Source organism: Callorhinchus milii, unplaced genomic scaffold, assembly GCF_018977255.1.
Source record: "Callorhinchus milii isolate IMCB2004 unplaced genomic scaffold, IMCB_Cmil_1.0 Scaffold8, whole genome shotgun sequence".
Classification (NCBI taxonomy): domain Eukaryota; kingdom Metazoa; phylum Chordata; class Chondrichthyes; order Chimaeriformes; family Callorhinchidae; genus Callorhinchus; species Callorhinchus milii.
This window is the reverse complement of record NW_024704749.1, coordinates 20965302-20985774: the sequence shown is the minus strand read 5'-3', so window position 1 is coordinate 20985774 and position 20473 is coordinate 20965302. Positions and strand designations below refer to the sequence as shown.

Sequence of the window (20473 nt, the reverse complement as noted above, 5' to 3'; positions counted from 1 at the left end):
ATTTGAACAAATGGAAATGATTAATTTTATGTTTCTTTTTGCAGTCATTAAGTTAAGGTCACGTGAACGAAACATTCCACAGAAAGTTAGGGGACTGCTTGCCTCAATTTATCTGCTGCAGTCATGCACTCGGTTTCAGGAAGATTATTTCTCACAAACGAGGGTAAATTCAGAACAAATCTGTGGAAACACTGCTTCAGTGAGCGAGTAGTAAACCTATGGAATAGGCTCCCTAGGGAGACGATGGAAGCAGAAAGTGTTGATTCTTTCAAGAACAAATTAGATAGATTTCTGTTAGAAAATAATATCTCAGGACACAAAATATTGTTGGGGACACAACAGATCATGCGACTGCCAGGATGGTGGAAGGTGAACTGGATGGACCTTGGTCTTCTTTCGCTTAGCAAATTCTTATGCTCTTAACCTAGCTTCATAAATAAATGGTGAAAACACAGTGTGATTCAGCTTTGCAATTGACTAGAGTTAGAGACAGACAGTGAAACTTCCTTGAGGAGGTGTTTTTTTTGCCAGGACGCCATGACCACCACTGTTATCTGAAAACAGATGTAAAAGAAGAGCCTTGTCCATCACTTCATCTGCCTTTACCCTAAATAAGTACAGGGATCCCAAAGGAGTACAAGGCAAGAGCAGGACAGTGCAATTGGAGTAGTTAGCTCTAGTAGATGAGTTAGCACCAGCATAGGCTAAAGGGCTTCCTCCTATGCTGGAGTTTAATTGATTTGATGAATGAGAGCCCCCAAAAAGGTCCAGCCTTTTGGTATGCATTTTCTTTAGACAAGTGAACGTGTTCTTTAGACGAGGAATTGAATGAAGTACAACTCTGAAACTGAGGTCTGGTGAGCAGCGAACAGAGAGGTCCCGATGCCTGCTGACACAGGAGTAAGAAACGTACACAAAGCGGGGTTCATTCATCCGACTCAGTACTTGGAGGATGAACTCCATCACTTGCTTCGGAGAGCTTTCTGTCAACGACTGATTGGCATCTGTGGAAGAGCCAACGCCTGGTGAGGAATGGACTGTGCTGTCAGGACTGAGAACGGATGACCTAAAAATAAATGGATAGGAAGGAAAATTACCAAATGCAATCTCACAGCAAATAACTAATGCCACAACAACAGCACCTCATGATAGACCTTCCTCCCAATTGCCCATCCTGGTGACAGGTTAACTACATGGTATATAGATGTTCGTCAGTGGGAGAATATTCACAATGGCCCCTAATGCAATGGTTGCTAAATTATGAATTGGGCTACTAATTTAATTTTAGTTGCCTTCATTTGATTTCATAACAAACAACAACAACAGAGATCAATTGTCTAGGGTATTAAAGAGAAACACAAGAACAAACCAATTTCATAGCATCTTAACAGTAATAATCCTGGCCATTGATACAGCACCTAGAACATCAAAAATGTCTCAAGACGCTTCACAATAATTCCTGTTAAGTGCATTGACCCTGAATTTGTCGGCAAATGCAGCAGCCAGTTTGTGCATCACCAAGTCCCGCAAATGGCTACCAGGTGAATCACCAATTTATCTGGACGATTGTTGGCTGGTACACCGGCTTTCTCTTTCTGAACAGCGTCAGTGGTTATTTAATGTCGACGTTGAACAGGCAGATGGGTCGTCAGTTTAACATCTCATCCCAAGGATGTCACTTCTGCCAAGGCAGTGTTCCTTCAGCAAGAGCTGTGTTAGGCTATGATCCTCACGTCCCGATGTAGGGTTTGAACCCCACAATCCACCAAACCACAGGTGAGAGTGTTACCAACTGAGCCACTTTTGACACCAATGTTCTAAAGAGCAGAGAAACACAAACTCGGGTGGCGCAGAACGTCACCGTGTCCACTTACTTTCCACGTAGCCATGAAGTGCCACCATCCTGGTGCGTTCGTGGTGGCTGAAAGGCTGGTAATGGAGATCCTCTTGGAGGGAGGGAGGCAGGCGTGAGCGGGGCGGTCCGGGCTGGCCCACCGAATGCTGCGGAGTGTGCTTTTTGTGTCGAGCTCTGCAGTTTTGAAACCAGACCTGCAACGATAACGGATAGCCTTCAGTGGTAACTCATTCCAACTCTCGATTACCCCCCTGTGCAGAGAGGAGCACGGTTTGCATCCTAGAATTGGCCTTTCACAACCCTTAAACCCGATGATCTCGACACATCTGAAAGTATTGTTCTGGATTTACTCTTTTTATCTCACTTACAAACCTCTTGATATTCTCCTCTGAGAGGTCTCCTAGCCGGGAGGAGGGGTGAGGTGACTGTGGGCTCGGCCGAAGAGAAAGGTCTTCCGACCCGATCTGAAAACGGGGGAAGGAGGGGGGCAAGGCAGACGGATTGAGGGAGAGAGTCCCAGAGTCCCAACCGGTGGTGGCGTTGGGAATAAGCAGGTCATAGAGGTAAGGAGGTGCCAGGGAACATAGGGATTTGTAGACGAGATGGGAAGGATCTTGAAGTCAGTTCAGTACTGCTCTGACTAAGGCAAGTTCCCTACAGTTGCTCAGGGGCAACAGCATCGTCCCTGGTCAATACGGGTTTGCACTGTGCCACAGACTGACATGGGATGGCCGGGAGCATGAAACTCCGGTTAGAAAACTCTTATCGAAAGGGGACGTACCTGAATAACACGTCTGCTCAACCCGGTCATGTCCGCAAGTTTCTGGAGAGTCTGAGCGTCAGGATTATTGTCCTGTGCAAACTGTGCCTGCATCACCTGTACCCAGAGAGTGAAGAGATACCGTCAGCAAACAGCCAGTCCAACGCGAGCAGCGTAGAAACAAGAGGAGGCCATTCAGCCCGTTCAGGCACCATTTTTAAGAACGTAAGAAGTTGCCAGGCGAAAGACGACCAAAGTCCATCCAGTTCATCTTCCACCATCCTGGCAGTTGCTTGCCACGGCATGTCCCAAACTATATACTGTATCCCGAGCTATTCTTTTCTAACAGAAATCAATCTAATTTGCTCTTGGAACAAACAACACTTTCTGCTTCCACCATCTCCCTCAGGAGCCTGTTCTATACATATGTACTCGCTCACTGACGTAATGTTCCCACAGATGTGTTCTGAATTTACCCCCCCGCTTCAATCGCAGGCTGTATCCTCAGGTTCATATCCCTTTTTTCTCTTTTTTAACAAGATCTTCAGTAAAAAAAAAATTTAGATCGATTAACGCACAATACGATGTTTGACCTGGTCTGACCGACATTGGCCTGTTCGCTCACTCCACGGCTGCTTGCGGGACGGCGAAGGGCGCAAATTGGCTGCCGCGTTTCGCCCACGAAATACACCCGTAAGTTCACTTTACAGTATAACCTGTGAAGTTCTTAGAGACGTCTCAACAACGTGATAGGGCGCGATATCAAATGCGAGGATTATTATTGTCATTAGTAAGGCAGTGGGTCTCACTCTGGGTCAGTAAGAGAGATGGGCGAATCCCTGGCGCAATGCTACCTGTAATTGTTCCGCGGTGAAGGAAGTCCGTGCTCTCTTGGCCGGTTTGGGTTGACTGTCCTGATCGGACGGCACTGCTCCCTCTAAGGTCAGTCCATTACCTGGAAGCAAAAGAACACACACACCGTGAATATCCGATCATTGTAGAGTGGATGGATCGTGTGCTTTTTGTGGGCGAAACTCAGCAACCAATTGCACACGGTAGTGTCCCACAACCAGTTCTGGATTAAGCGACCAAATGAAATTAAAAAAAATTGGGGGGGAAGGTTTATTACCACTGTAAAGTAATCCGCCTATCGACTAACAACAACAACCACCACAACTTGGATTTAGCCTCTCTCACTCCGTATCAAACCCCACCACAACATTTTTTTGTAGAAAAAAAATCTGCAGTGCACGTGTCGGTCGTGAGAAAATTAGTTGTCAGTGATTTGAATCTTGTATTAATACCGGGGAAATTATAGGACACAATCAATGGGAAAGAGAAGGCTATCTTTAGCGCAGTCATATATTTCAGGAGGTTTAAATGGAAGACTTGTCTGATGATAATAAAGGAATATGATATGACATTGAAATGTCCAGATGTGTGAGTGCTTTGCAAACACTGAAATGATTAATCCTTTCCACTCCAGATAGAACAAGTAAGTTCTTTCCACACGGGATAGCTTTTTATTACTTCAACCTGTAAGAACCAGGCAAAATAACTACAGACGCCTTAAAAAAAAATCCTTTGCTCCTCATACTGGGTGACCAAAAAGTTATGAAATCTAAAAGTATATATCATCATTTCTTTACCACTTATTGCATTGTAATGATTTCATGACTTTTTGGTCACCCTGTATATTAACCTGATGTCATTCAAGGTGCTATTGAGAAACCAGAAAAGCTAACGCAACTGAAAATGAGTGGCTGCCTATATGAGAGATGTGCAGTTCCTCTGGTGGCTTACGACACCAGACCCTCCTCTTCAACCATGCCTTCAGCCACCCTCCTACCCCTAATCTCCTTACCCTCCACCACTCCTGATCCCAACCCCTAGCTCGGGTCCAAATCCCTGACTGTCCAGCGCCTTGGGTCGTCTTCCTGACGTGAAATATGCTACACAAATATAATTTGTTGTTGTTGTGTTGTAACCCTTCCGGTCCTCACCACAAGGGGGCTCTAGTTTGGAGGTGATTCCCCTTTCCTTCACACACGATGTTAAACCAACGAACACAAGAGTTAACACGGAGGCCCCAAAGTATGTCGCTTACAAACACTCGAAAGGATCGATTCATTGTCTGTAAGCAACCTTCCTCATGGTTGCTTACGGCACAATTAAGGGAACCTGAAATTTACACATGGTTTTCACGAGGCATATTCTTCACGTCTCTGTTTAACCGGCAGTAAAGAGGAATTCAGTTGTAAGTCGTTGGGGGGATCGTTTTCCGGGGGTAATAATCCCACCAAAAAAAAAAGATTATTTGTGGGACACTGCGCAATTAGCTGCCACGTTTCGACCACAAAATATACAGTCACTACACTTTACAATATATTCTGTGAAGCGCTTTGAGACATCTCGATGACGTGATAAGGCACTATATCAAATGCAAGGATTATTATTAGTAATACTAGAAGTAATATTCATTGAGCGTAAGAACCAAATGGATATGCTATTGTTTCAGTTTGAGAACATTCAATTGGTTATTTGTTTACTCGGGTCCAACTGTGGGGAGGGAACAAGACGTCAGATGTCACCACTCGGACGCTCATGCGGACGGAGGTTGACATCGCGGTGAGTCGCGGTGATTGACGTAATTGCTGCCGTCATTACCGTTGGCTGCCGCCTGCTTGAGATTTTCCAACATGGTGTCGTAGTGGATCCTGCAGAGGACCTTGTCCTCCACCAAGCCGAACTCCTCGCCCGTGGAGAGCTGCCTCTTGCAGGAGAAGCAGGCGAAACACGCCAGGTGGTAGGCATTGCCTCGCGCCCGCCTCACCCAATCGCTGGCGTAAATCTGTCGGCCACATCTGGCGCATTTGGTGCCAAACCGGCTGCAGACACAAGAGAGACACAAGAGGTTAAAGCAGAGATGCCAAAAACAACCTCAGGCAAGTTTCCTTACTCCACACGCCTCTGTTTACCTAGCAGTAAGTAGGAACCCAGTTGTTAGTCGATTGGCGCTCACTTTCCGGGGGTAATAATCCAAACCCCAAAAAGATAATCGTGTTTTACCCCCAAAAATTAAATTAATATTTGGACACTCAATATTTGGACTGTCAACACAATCAAAACACTTTATAGTATATTTTGTGAATCGCTTTGAGACGTCTCAACGACGTAACAAGGCGCTACATCTAATGCAAGGATTAGTCTTATTATTTTCCTGTGCAGTACTTTAACTGTCGTCTGTAATTTCCAAGTCTTTTTGTATTCACTAGATGTACGGTGACATTTGGGTTAAAGGTAATGCTGAGCGAGTGGATGCATTATGTTGTCTGGCAGCGTGATTCCCTTTAAGGCCTAGGTTAATGCATTTGCTTTGTGTGGATATCGTTTTTCATGTGATGTTTCTGTGGTTTGTGGATGTGCAAGTCAGGACTTGAGCCAGCCTTGTTTTCAGCTTTTGGAGGCCATTCGCCTATTGTGCATGTTGACAAATTGCTGGGGTTTACATGCCACGTTACATGTGCAAAGAAAACTTTACTGTTGGCTGTTGGAACATTTTACGACTTGAGAGTTCAATGTCATTTACCTGCCAAATAGTCTGCCCAGAGTACATTAAACAGAGACCAAATGGCCATCGTACAACAAATTCCCTTGCCCGAGTTCCGGATTAAAAACTCTCAGCGTTTATCGCTTTCTACTCGACAGATGTCATAAGGCGCTATATCAAATGCACGGATTATACACTTATTTATTTATCTCTTTATTTATTTAAAACAAAAAATAACTCTTACCAAACCAGAAATGTAGGGCTTAAAAGCATGCGACATTTCACGGCACGCTTCTTGCGTTAGTTATCGAATACTGCAAAAACAATACAGTCACTACACTCTACAAGAAATCCTGTGAAGCACTTTGAGCTAGGAAAAGGCGCTATATGAAAATGCAAGGATTCTTATGATTAATAAAAGTTAGAGGGAGATGCACAAAGAGCTGCTTGAAGGAGCCGACACTTGGGATTTTTTTTTGAGAAATCCATTTCTTACTTAAGAAATCTGTTCAGAAATACAGCAAAATTGAACCTGAAGTTTCATTGTCTTCAAATACACGGCCCCCCCCACCCCCACACAGCCCCCATTTGCATTAGTAATAATAATCAATGCATTTGATATAGCGCCTTATCACGTTGTTGAGCCCGCCTCAAAGCGCTTCGCAGTATGTACTGTAAAGTTTAGTGACTGTGTATTTTGTGGGCCTCAGTGTGTAACCACGAGGCTTTGTTAGCCCGAGCTTTAATTTTGTTCGGATTTCTGAGCGTGTGTCAAGAGGCAATGTGACATATAAATGTTTCTCACCACATCCGCAAAGGAAACCCAACGCCGATAAAGGGTAAATAGATACAACTATTGTTATAGTTTGCAATGGTTTTCACTCCACCGAACGAACAAACAAAGTGCTATAGTTCACTTCAAGCAACTTCAAACAATCAGGGCCCGGCATGTGCTTGAATGATTATAATCCATTTGTAATCCAGAGTTTAAGTCTTTTTTTAATCAAACAAGAGAGCTTTCATTGTGTTGCAAAGTGTGGAGGAGATTTATTACAAGAGGAAAGATAAAACGAGGTTTCCTAAAGCACTTTCTTAATCAATTCTGTACAAAGATCCGAAACAATTTAACTGACTTCCACTAAACCTCTATTCAAACATGTCGGCCTTTAAACTCTCTCTCTCTCGCTTTACCTCTCTTTTTCTCTCTGAAATTAGATTGTGGCAATACATTTTAAACACTGTATCCAAATTTTTCCGAACAAAATAACCAAATAGATAAAATCAAATCATCAAAGTCACTTGGGAAAAAAACATTTGGTTATTTTAGTGTTTGTTTTATTTGAAAGTGTAACACGATAATAATAATAATTCTTGTATTTGACATAGCACCTTATCACGCTGTAGAAATGTCTCAAAGTGCTTCACAGAATATACTATAAATTGTATATTTTATGGGCAAATCTCTCAATTTCTGTAGCTATTGATCCATATTGTCTGTCCGAAATTCCATCCATTTGGGCTCAAAAGTGAAGATAATAATAATAATGATAATAATCCTTGCATTCGAAGATAGTGCAAAATTGTGGAAAGATTCTTCAGTCAATTCTGTCTTAATTTAAAGGGTGGTTTACAAATTGAGTCTGAATTAAAGACCTTTCAAATTCAGATTGAATTGAAGAATTTTCCACATCTCCGCACATCATAAGAACATAAGAAATACCAGATGAAAAAAGACCAAGGTCCATCTAGTTCGCCCTCCACCTTCCTGCCGGTCGCATGCACATATGTCCCAAACTCCCTGTGTACTGTATCCCATAATGTTATTTCCTGAAAGAAAACTATCTAATCTGTGCTTGAAAGAATCAACACTTCCTGCTTCAGCCATCTCGCTAGGGAGCCTGTTCCACAGGTTCACTATTCGCTCACTGAAATAGTGTTTGCGTAGATTTGTTCTGAATTTACCCCTTTCAATCTCAGGCCGTGTCCTCTGGTTTTACTATGCTGGACAAGTTGAAACAGCCTGTCATGATCTATATGCTGCTCAGCGCCTTGGGACGTCCTCCCGATGTGAAAGGGGCTATACAAATGTAATCTTGTTGTGGTTGTTGTATATTGTTTTGCCCCTTTAGAATCTTAAAGACAGCAATCATGCCGCCTCTCAATCTTCTCTTTTCCAGCGTGATCATGCCCAATTTACTTAGTCGCTCCTCATAGTCCAGTCCTTCCATTCCCTCAATCATTTTGGTTGCCCTCCTCTGTATCTTCTCGATTTCTCCAATATTCTTTTTGTACTGGGGCGACCAGAACTGTACACAGGACTTTAAGTATGGTCTCACTAATAATTTATACAGCCATCTTAAATCTTGAAACATAATAATAATAATAATCCTTGCATTTGATTTAGCGCATTACCATGTCAGTGAGACGTCTCCAAGCGCTTCACAGAATACACTGTAAAGTGAATTGACTGTGTGTTTTTCAGGTGAAATAAAATAAAATGAAATGGTCTCCACAGTCTGAGCACCTATTTGATTCAGATTCCATTGGTCGGTAGATTAAACCACAGCACCTTATGAACCAGATTGAAAAAAAACTACAGTCTTCATTGGTTCCACAGAGTGATTAACCGAACCATTAAAGCTCTATTTAATAATAATAAATAATAATAATAATCCTTGCATTTGATATTGTGCCTTATGTTTTCAAGACGTCTCATAACGCTTCATAGAATATACTGTAAAGTGAATTGATTGCATATTTTTGTGGACAAAATGCGGCAGACAATTGCGCACAGCAGTGTTCGCAAACAGCTGTGGATTTTTTGATGATGCAGCACTTTCGGGACATTGACTTGCTCTGTTTGGAGGGAGGGAGAGAGGGAGGGAGGGAGGGAGGGAAGGATAACAGTTTTAATAATAGGGAGCTAATTAAAACTCAGCGTAAAAAAAAGGGTCATTCTGACTCCCTGACAGAACTCTGCATTCTAAGGTTGTATCGTAATTACCGCTGGTGATAGATATTTTGGAACGAATGATAAATCCACATCTGCGACATCTGCTATTTGAACGCAGCTGTCCAAATGCCTTAAAGTCCAGATGTTGGAGCGATGATCAGTCTGAGGTATGCTGCTGTGATTTACAGATGTGGACAATCTCTACAAGCAACGGCTGGATCAAACGCTGATCACACGCTTACACCAAACGTATCTGTCGAGATTACTTTAATTAATGCTAAATTTCAAAACAATTTCTGACAATAATAATAATAATAACAATAACAATAATAATAATAATAATATTCGCATTTGACCCAGTGCCTCATCACATTGTCAGGACACCTCAAGTCACTTCACAGGATTTGAAGTACTGCAAAGTGTAGTGACTGTGGATTTGCGGGCGAACGTGGCTGCCAATTGCGCACAGCATTGTCCCGTCCATCTCACTCCCTCTCTCTCTCTCTCCCTGTCTGCTTTCAAAACCCTTCTGAAAATACACCTCTACTCAACCATCCTACTCTCTGCACCCTCCTCTCCACAACCTACCATTCTGCTTGGGGTTTCACTCCATCTTTATGGAGCACATTACTCCACATGAAAGGCAAAAAAGACAACAACAACAACAACAGCCAATTATGCAAGACAGTGTCCCACAAACAGTCGAGGATTTAGTGATTATTACCCCCAGAAAGCGATACACCAATCGACTCACAACCGGGTTCCTACTTACTGCTGGATAAACAGAGGCGTGTGGAGTAAGGAAACTTGCCTAAGGTTTTGCCCAGCCGGAAATCAAACCCAGTTCCTCTCGCTCGTGAGTAGATCACACTAACCGCTATGCTAAAGGACTCCACCATTTGCTTTCTGCCACCGATTGCAGCTGTACGAATATTTATTTAGTTATTTCACAATCTTGGCAGCTGAATCGGCAAACTTATTCCTGCTCACGTATGTAATGGCTGCTTCAACAGCTTTTCGTCAAAGTTTTTTTTACCCCCCCCCCCCCACCCCCCTTTTTTAAAAAAAAAAAAAAATGGACCAACGGCCACAAGGCACAAAGAAAACCGTTAAGAGCAAAACAAAACAAGTCGTACGGTGATTGAGAAGCACAGCGAAGGTGTAGCAGATTGGCACTCACGAATATTTCAGCGTGACAATTTTTTGCAGTGATATTCTGCAAAGGTGTGTGCGTGTGTGTGTGTTCAGTGTGCTAAGCACTTCACAGGCCAAGAGCACTGTGTTACATAGAGTGGGCTGGACACATACACACACACATACTATAATAGTAATAGTAATATTCCTTGCATTTGATACAGCGCCTTATCACGTCTTCGAGACGTCTCAAAGCGCTTCGCAGAATATACCGTAATGTGAATTGACTGTGTATTTTGTGGACTTATTTGCATGAATCAGGTTGATTGATTCGTGAGTGCTATAGCACCAAGTTTTGTGGAATCCCTTAGCGCAGTGGTTAGCGCTCTCGCCTCGCAAGGAAAGGACCGGGGTTCAATTCCTGGTCAGGGCGAAACCTAAGGCAAGTTTCTTTACCCCACACACCTCTTGTTTTCCTAGCAGTAAGTAGGAACCCGATTTTTAATCAATTGACAGATCGTTTTCCGGGCGTAATAATCCCGCCGAAAAAAATAATTTGGTCACTCGTAGGACATTGCTGTGCGCAATTGACTGCTGTGTTTCAAAATATGCAGTCAATTCACTTTACAATATATTCTGTAAAGTGCTTTGAGACGTCCTCCCGACGTGAAGGGTGTCGCAATAAATGTCAGGATCACGTTTCATTCAGTCCGGTGTAAACGCAATTACGTTTCATTTTATTACGATATTCTCCGTTTCATTTTAAAAGGGAATGTTTTAACCGAGGAAACTGAGCCTGACCCCATGTGATTTATTTTTGGTTTGCTTCCGTAATTTGGAACTAAGCAAATATTTATTTCCCCCCCACCCCCACAAATATCAAATGCAATTCTGACTGTAATTGGTGATGTGTTGCTCTGTGGAGCTTTTTGAATGTAAGAGCAAAGAAACACAGAGCAGCTTTGTAATCAATTATTCCTGTTGGTTTCCCTGTGACTGCTGGGGTGAAAGCCAAGAACGCACAGTATCTGAACAGTGTCCCTCATAAAGGCAACTGCTCACATCTCTCATTCTGAAGCTGCAGTCAGCGGTGAAATAATAATCATTGCATTTGATATAGCGCCTTATCGCGTCGTTGAGACATCTCACGGCGCTTCACAGGATATACTGTAAAGCCGATTGACTGTGTATTTTGTGGGTGAAACGCGGCAGCCAGTTGTGCACGCAGTGACCCACAAACAGCCGTGGATTGAGATAAAAAGGAACCTGCGAATGAAACTCAACCATAGGGCTTGTGCTGTGTTTGTCCTGCACACTTTGGTGTTGGTTTTTGGGGTCCACCGGCCTCTCTAACAGTATAGTAGAGATTGAGCCGGTGTGAATCAAGAGTGTGGTGTGGTGGGTTCCAATCCAGCCAAACTCACTCCTTCCTGTGGCCAATTTTATACCTCTCGTTTAGTCCACTTTCAGTGGAGTATCTCTTAATAATGGATAAGTGGAATCCTGGTAGCATAGTGGTTAGCGCGCTCGCCTCGCAAGCGAGAGGACCCGGGTTCAATTCCCGGGCGGGGCAAAAGCTTAAGCAAATTTCCTTACCCCGCACACCTATGTTTACCCAACTGTAAATAGGAACTGAGTTGTTAGTCGTTTGGCAGATCGTTTTCTGGGATTAATAATCCCTCCAAAAAAAAATGTGGTCACTCAATCCATGACTGTGCGTAGGACACTTCCCTGCGCGATTGGCTGCCGTGTTTCGCCCACAAAACACACAGTCAATCTACTTTACAATATACACAGTGCCTTTCGCCGTAAAATAAACTTCTCCAAACATTTTACAAAAAACGAATCGATTAGAAATAAACACTATTCTGTAGACAAACATGGCAGGTGATCTGTGCCAGTGATGCCTCACACACAATAACAGGTCATCAGCCAATTGATTTGAAGTTAGGACTAAATTCGGTTGAGAAGGGGGAGATATAATCTGGGATAAGACTGTGTGTCAAACGGGTGCTTCTATTGCGGCTTCCACAATTTTGCCCACGATATATTCACTTTACAGTATGTCCTATGAACCGTTTCAAGACGTCTCAGCGATGTGATCAGACGCTGTAACAATTGCAAGGATTATTATTATTAATATTATTAATATATGTGCTTCGATCACATTAAATTAAGACCAATGCACTTTTACAATACAAACATTGATCTCGATTAAATCCCATGAGTAGGAATTGCTGAATCTTACTGTCACTCTCCTAAAGTGCCTAAACTATTTGGCAGATAGAGTGAAGGGACAGACAGGTGACTGAGATTGAACGCCTGCTAACATTGGAACAGAAAGTGCATGAAAAGTATAAACACTTATGTTTTTAAGCTACAAAAAATGAGTTCCTGATACCTGGGGACATTAACTCACTCCCAGCGGTAATTGTTTTGGGGATTTACTCGGAAGTGAATGAAAGCGAAAATTTAGTTGTGATTCTAACCTGGACTGAAAGCTCTGTATTTTGAAAACCTCACTTTTAAAGCATTGTTCGAATGTGATGGTTTGAAGAGATATCACCCACATTGGAGATTTCAGGGCAGCTACAGTTGTCTAAACCATTTCAGGGGAAGGCATCATGATACATCTGTCATATTTACATTGTCGAACATCAAAACGTTCCTCCCAGACAGAGGACATGATCCCCGAATAACTGATTTCAAATAAATATTACCCAAATAACTATTCAGGTAATAATTCCGCCAAAAAACAAACCAACAACAAAAAAAAGTCACTCAATTCACGACTGTTTGTGGGACACTGCTGTGCGCGATTGGCTGCCATGTTTTGCCTACAAAATACAGTCAATCCACTTTACTTTATACTCTGTGAAACACTTTCAGACGTCTCAATGACATAATAGGGCGCTATAATGATCCTTGTTACAGTGACTTGTCAGGGCTTTGAGACATCTCAAAGCGCTTCGCAGAATATATCGTAAAATGAGTTGACTATATATTTTGTGGGTGAAACGTGGCAGCCAATTGTGCACAGCAGATGCTGTATCAAATGCAAGGATTATTCCTCTTATTAAAAGTCTGCGGTTTTGTTGTTTTTTTAAAAAAAATATGACATCTTTACGTATCTCCAAGGCATCTAACAGCCAATTGATTAATGAGCTTTATTAATAATTTTTCGGTTATATTTGCAGCAAAGAAACCAATCCACTGAGTCGGTACAGGGCAAAGACAGAAGGTTAAAGCACAGAGAAAGAAGGCCATCAACCTTGAAAGAGCTTTCCATCTCATCCCATTTACCTGCCTTTTCCCCCCATAACCAAACTCTACCAAGTTGCTCCTCTTTAGATATCTATCTTGGTCCTTCTTGAAAGCTAATATGGGTCTTGCCTCAATGACTGCACACTGCGTAGAATTCCTTGAAAATCCTCCCAATTGCTCCCTTTGCTAATCATCTTGAATTGATGCCCTCTAGTCACCGACTCACCGACCAGTGGAGATTTCTCCCTTAAATTGACTCCATCAAAAAACCTTCGTCGTTTTAAACACCTTGATCTAGTCTCCCCCTCACAGTGAAATTAGGTCCAGTTCCTCCAGTCTCTGCTCATAGATCAATGTGACTTTCTGCAAAACATGGCGTGTTTCTGCACTCATCCCTGGCATCACAATAGTCAATCTCCTCTGCACCCTCGCCATGGCCCTGATGATCTTTCTAAAACAACACCAGCAACAACTTGCATTTATATAGCGCCCTTCTCGCACGGAAGCTTCTTGAAGTGCTAATCAAAGCTGGACACCATGCTCTCTCTCCAATGCTAGATGTACGATGGAGAATACATGTGATCGCACATCGAAAAAGATCAGCCTCGTCAATGGAAGAGTTAAGAGGGAAGTTAGAATCCTTGCATTTGATATAGGGACTTATGAGGTCATCGGTAAGTCTCAAAGTGCTGCACATGAAGTGCAGTGACTGTGTATTTGCAGGAATGTTAGGTGTTGGGAAAGAGCAGGGAATTGGAATTACAGTAATGCCAATTGGAACAAAAAAAAGTGGCCATTCAATCCACGACTGTTTGTGGAGACGCTGCTGTGCGCAATTGGCTGCCGCGAGTTGCCCACAAAATACACAGTCAATTCACTTCACAATATACTCTGCGAAGCGCTTTGAGACGAGTCAGTGGTCGTGATAAGGAGTTATATCAAATGCAAGTATTATTATTATTTTAATTTTTACTTTTCTTTGAGCTTTCCTGACCCAGAACCCAACTAGCTTTCCTGGACTTGAAACTACAGACACACACACACACTCACAGAGGCAAGCTCTGTCTGTTGCTCTCTCCCTCTCCTCTCCTTTTTTAAAATATATATTCCAGTGGATTTCAATTTTCCTCAGAGCCAAAAAGTGAACTTACTTTCCCAACAGCAGCAGCAGCAGCAGCAGCAGCAACAACAACAACAGCAGCAGCAAAGCCACAACCGAGTCATTTACGTTACCTGAAATAATCCACTTTGCAGAAGATCTCTTTGTTTTTGATGTAACAGCTGGCGTTTCTGTGTAGAGAAGTTCTGCAGACCGAGCAAGCCAGACAGCGAGCATGCCAGATCAGGTTATTAACCTGCAACAGTCCAGAGAGAGAGAGAGACAGAGAGAGGCAGAGAGATAGAGGGCGTCAAATGCGATACGTTTAGGTTAAAAATGCGCCTCGAATCTCTAATCCTCCATCCCACCCTCAACCACCCAACCCAACCCCAACCCAAACCCAACCCAACCCCAATCCAACCCCAACCCAAACCCAACCCTAACCCAACCCCAACCCCAACCCCAACCCCAACCCAAACCCAACCCTAACCCAACCCCAATCCAACCCCAACCCAAACCCAACCCCAACCCAAACCCAACCCAACCCCAACCCAACCCCAATCCAACCCCAATCCAACCCCAACCCAACCCCAACCCAACCCCAACCCCAACCCAAACCCAACCCCAATCCAACCCCAACCCCAAGCCAACCCTAACCCAACCCCAATCCAACCCAACCCCAACCCCAACCCTCCAGAGACATCAAGAGCCAAGGAAAATCAGATCAAAGGCAATTGGAGTCATTCCAGCCATTACTTGAGATATAATAAATATATCGCTCTATATATATATATGCACTTTAGATTACATATACACTGTATATATCATTTTCTATGAAGAAGAGCGATAATAGTTCTGCTATTCCGACAAACGAAAACGTGAAATATTGGATGCACACACACTATTCGGTATTTTCCGATATTCCAGTCGGTAGTTTTATATAATATGATTATTGTTGTAATTATTTTGAAGGTTTGGGGGTTAAATTCCATATCCGCTCTGACACACAAACACACACACAAACGGAACTAACCGCCTTTTAAACTGGAGTTTAGTACAATTTGTGTTTAAAGCGATCAATTTGAGATACAAGATATATATATATATATACACACACAATATGGTACACTGCATATATCATTTACACGCGAGCTATTGGAATGGGAAATAACACTCCAATAATCTTATTAAATCACATTATATCGTAACTCCTGCAATTGAATTATAACCCGAAAACCACGACTATCTATCGCCTCGGTTTCCTACTGTCAGAAATTACCAGAGTTTAACGGTTCAATTGAAGTCAATTGCTGAAACATTTCAATATTAATGTCTTGTTGATTTATTCTCTCCCTGCAAATTTTTTTTTGCTGCAACATTCATCCAAACAACACCATTTCCCCATCTCATCCTTTGTGTGTGTTTTCAGTGCAATTCAAATATATTTGTGGACTGAGAATCATCATTATAATAATAATAATACTAATACTACTAACAATAATATAATTGCCTTTGCATTTTTAAATCAAACTTAATTTTATCCCATTCCACAATCCGTCAATTTTGTGGGAAATCATTTTTTTAAAAAAAAACTATTATATCTATAAACGCGAATATTCGCTGAATGTGCGTCGAATTCGCCAGTTTTCTAAAAGGGCATCGAATTTAAATGTTATTTTCTGGCGCATTTTTTCAGCATTTTTCCCCAATGTAATATTTGGAGAGTTTGCTAAACCCCCCTCTCCCCTCCCCTCCCCTCCCCTCCCTTTTAAAACCAGACCCTTTAAACTAATACACACAACATAAATTCATTAAGAGGTGTATCCATTGGCTGCAAATAATCCCTGAGGTTCCCCCAAATCATCATTAACTATTAATATTTTGATTCTATGACACAACAGCAAGATTTGCACTTTAGAATAATTTCCTTTTAATCGAATGCCCCCCCACCTCACTCCCCCCCCCGAAAATTAATAAGTCCTGGGAACTGAGGAATATTTTACTGGTACCAGAGTTTTCTCTCTCTCTTTCTCTTTCTCTTTGGCTGACAGTCATTATGCACCGAAAAGATATTCACAACTTGATTTCTAGCCTTTGTTTTCGCCCACACAATACACAGTCACTTCACTTTACAGTGTGTTCTGTTGAAACGCTTTGAGACGTCTCGACGATGTGATAAGGCGTTATATCAAATGCAAGGAATATTAATATTATATTATTATTATTACGCAATCCCTTCAAATCAGTAATCCCTCCCAATCCCATCCCCAAACCAACAAATAAATACTTTTGATCTGCAATTTACGTTTAATCATCACAGATTTCGACAATTCACCTCTCTCTCCCCCCAGGAATGTATCCTCATTTTTAGAGGAGAATTTTATTTCGTAATATTTCTTATAACCCAAGATAGAATCATAGAATGACAGAATCTTATTTTGCATTTAAATAATATCTATTTTTAAAAAAAATCTATTATTAGCAATGTGTGGAACAGATAACACACGCAAAAAAAAGCGAACTGGGAGAATGTTTTTTTTATTATAACTGTGGGAATCGGTACAGGCTGTGTGGACAGACAAAACGGTTCAATGAATGAATAATAATAATAATAATAATATTCCTTGCATTTGATACAGCGCCTTATCATGTCTTCGAGACGTCTCAAAGCGCTTCACGGGATAAAAGTGAAATACTGTGTATTTTGTGCCGAATGATTGGTTTTAAGCAAGTCTTGGGTTAACCAGGGGAGGGCACATCAGCTGTGTATGTGTGTGAGAGTGTGAGAGAGTGTGTGTGTGTGAGTGTCCCTGTGTGTGTGTGTGTGTGAGAGTGTCCCTGTGTGTGTGAATGTCTGTGTGTGTGTGTGAGAGAGTGTCCCTGTGTGTGTGAATGTCTGTGTGTGTGTGTGTGAGTGTCTGTGTGTGTCTGTGTGTGTGTCTGTGTGTGTGTGTATCTGTGTGTGTCTGTATGTGTGTGTGTGTGTCTGTGTGTGTGTGTGTGTGTATCTGTGTGTGTCTGTATGTGTGTGTGTGTGTGTCTGTGTGTGTAAAAACTCTCGCACACACACACAGCGCTGGGCTGCACAAAGCAGGGACTGACGCTTCAGTACACATCAAGTCACAGGCAATTCCCTGGTTGTAATTGTTGCAACCAATGACTGGAACACGAGAATCGCGCAGATAAAATCGCCTTATCATAATAATAATAATAATAATAATCCTCAATCACGTCTTCGAGACGTCTCAAAGCGCTTCACAGAATACACTGTAAAGTAAATTGACTATATTTTGTGGGCGAAACGCCGCAGCCGATTGCACACAGTATATAAAACCGTGCAAAGTGCATTTGTTATTACTAATACATATATGTGTATATACATATTTAAAAATGTTCAAACTTTTCCACTGATTGCAGGGTTCAATAACCTCAATGTGTGCGTTTCTTGTTCTCTGCTGTCCTAACCTAGTTTTTTGCAGACACAAAACAGCCTCCTTGAAAGGAACTTTTTTTAAAAAAAACATATTATATATAAGAAGAATATCCTCGCATTTGATATAGCGCCTCACACGTCTTCTAGACGTCCCAAAGCGCTTCCCAGACTATACAGTAAAGTGAATTGACTGTATATTTCTGGGCGAATATAAATATCTCTCTCTCTCTATATATATATGCACTATAATAATTTTATATATAATATGTGCTTGAAACTGTGCAATTAACTGCGCAATCCAAGTGCTGCCCACACACTCTGCCCTTTAAATTGGGAGTCTCACCTTTAAGAGATACTTGTCCAGGATTTCCAGGCCACAGCTGGCACAGATGTTTTTGTCAGTGGAGGTGCTGGAATAGGACGAGGAGGGAGGGGAGGAGATGGACGGAGTGGACACAGGGCTGGGACACGACCTAATCTCTTCCTTCTCCACGTTAGACTCCAACGTTTCATCGTCCGACTGTGGCTGCGGGGAATGGACATGGGGAGAAGGAGAGAGGGAGAGAGAGAGAGAGAGAGAGTGAGAGAGAGTGTGTGAGAGAGAGAGAGAGACCTGGTCACAGAGAGAGAGAGAGAGAGAGAGAGAGAGAGAGACCTGGTCACACAGAGAGAGAGAGAGAGAGAGAGAGAGAGAGAGAGAGAGCAGGGAGACAGAGAGAGGGAGACACAAAGAGATAGAGAGATGGAGAGCAAAGAAAGAGAGACAGAGACACACACACACACAGAGAGAGAGAGAGAGAGAGAGAGACCCACAGAGAGAGAGAGAGAGAGAGAGAGAGACAGAGAGAGAGAGCAGGGAGACAGAGAGAGGGAGACACAAAGAGATAGAGAGATGGAGAGCAAAGAAAGAGAGACAGAGACACACAGAGAGGAAGAGTGAGGGGAGGTGCAGAGATACACAGACCCTCACACACACACACACACACACATAAGTCAAGTGTTTGTTGGCCACGCACTTTACATCCACTAACCATTCTCCACTTTCTCTCTCTCTCTCTCTCTCTCTCTCTCAACGCGCCTTTCACCAACTTTACAGCCACCAGTTAACAAATGCAATACAAATGCAAACTTTTAGACACCAGGAAAAAAAAAAGGGATTTTTTAAAAAAAAACATTCGTGTGGGATTGCTTCTTTGTACCAGTCGTTCTAACCTGCGAATTCACAGTCACTACACCGGCCAGACTAATCCATCAACACCACCCACCAACCTCTCTCTCACACACACACACACACATACACACACTCAATGACACGCTTCGAGAGGTCTAAGAAATCAGGTTAATTCATTCTTAAACGCCCAACAATTGTTATACCACGAATGTTATGGCTGCAAATAAACTGTTTTTCCAGCATTTTTTTTTTTGGGGGGGAGGGAGTAAAAAATCCCATCGTTCATTCCTAAATTTGCGAAACCTTCGTTACGTTAACCAGCACATCGAACAGACATGTTAGCTCTAAGCACCCACCCACCTTCAAATACAACTCCTTCTCTCTCTCTCTCTCTCTCTCTCTCTCACACACACACACGATTTTGTACATAAACACACACATACACATGATTTTATACATACACACATACATACATGACTGTTCATCTCCTCCACATTCAAAAAGATAATCTAAAACACGGATTATCATCAAAACGATCGATTATCCGATTTAGAGAGAAAGAGGGACAGAGAGAGAGAGAGAGAGAGAGAGAGAGAGAGTTTACTAAAAAAAAAGCTGTTAGGTTAACAAAAAAAAAGAGAGAAATCGATTGACGTGAATCTAATAACCACGAGAATCGTTCGTTCTGCAGTCGCGTCGATTGGAATCGGACACAACGGGATTGATCCAAAAAACCAGCAAATAAATAAATCACTTGGTGGGGGAGGGAGGAAAAAAATATCACTGAAAGATGGTAATGTCTCTGTTATCCGGGCGCTGTTTTACAGTTTGCAATTACAAAGAGTTGACGATTCTTTGCACTTTGCCTTTAAACCAATCCTTTGCACTTGACATATTCAGGAAAGATAGGAACTGCTGGAGACACAAAACACCAAGTTCGCTGTCTACCATCCGGAGGGTGTGTTGGTAGCAATGACAGAGATGTGGATTAGTCTGCAACGCAATGGAGGAAAGCTTTGGGTACCTAAGCCCCAAAGTCACCTTGTTCTTCCAAGCACAGCAACTTTACTTACACTATATGTCATCGGTGTGTGGTGAAACACGCCTGAGCAGGTAGAGGGGTTAGTTAGACAGTGGGCACCACCCCACACCCCCCCCCCCCCACACCCCCCAAAAACATAAAATAAAGTGATCCTAAAATCATAAAGATTTGCCAGAAGAAAGAAGACTGAGGTCCATCCGATTCGCCTCCCT

At 42.4% G+C, this 20473-nt stretch overlaps 1 protein-coding gene across 1 annotated transcript in view; it reads right to left on the bottom strand.

Annotated features, from left to right (window-relative positions):
• Positions 1 to 829: 829 nt before the first annotated feature.
• Positions 830 to 20473, bottom strand: part of lhx6a (LIM homeobox 6a) — a 24426-nt gene continuing 4782 nt past the window's right edge. The window contains exons 3-9 of the mRNA XM_042337160.1: positions 18392 to 18574; positions 14750 to 14871; positions 5283 to 5503; positions 3470 to 3570; positions 2637 to 2732; positions 1875 to 2049; positions 830 to 1066 (exon numbers count right to left, since the gene is read on the bottom strand). Of these exons, the coding sequence (XP_042193094.1) occupies positions 987 to 1066; positions 1875 to 2049; positions 2637 to 2732; positions 3470 to 3570; positions 5283 to 5503; positions 14750 to 14871; positions 18392 to 18574 (978 nt within the window). The 3' untranslated portion in view covers positions 830 to 986. The remainder of the gene's footprint in view (positions 1067 to 1874; positions 2050 to 2636; positions 2733 to 3469; positions 3571 to 5282; positions 5504 to 14749; positions 14872 to 18391; positions 18575 to 20473) is intronic.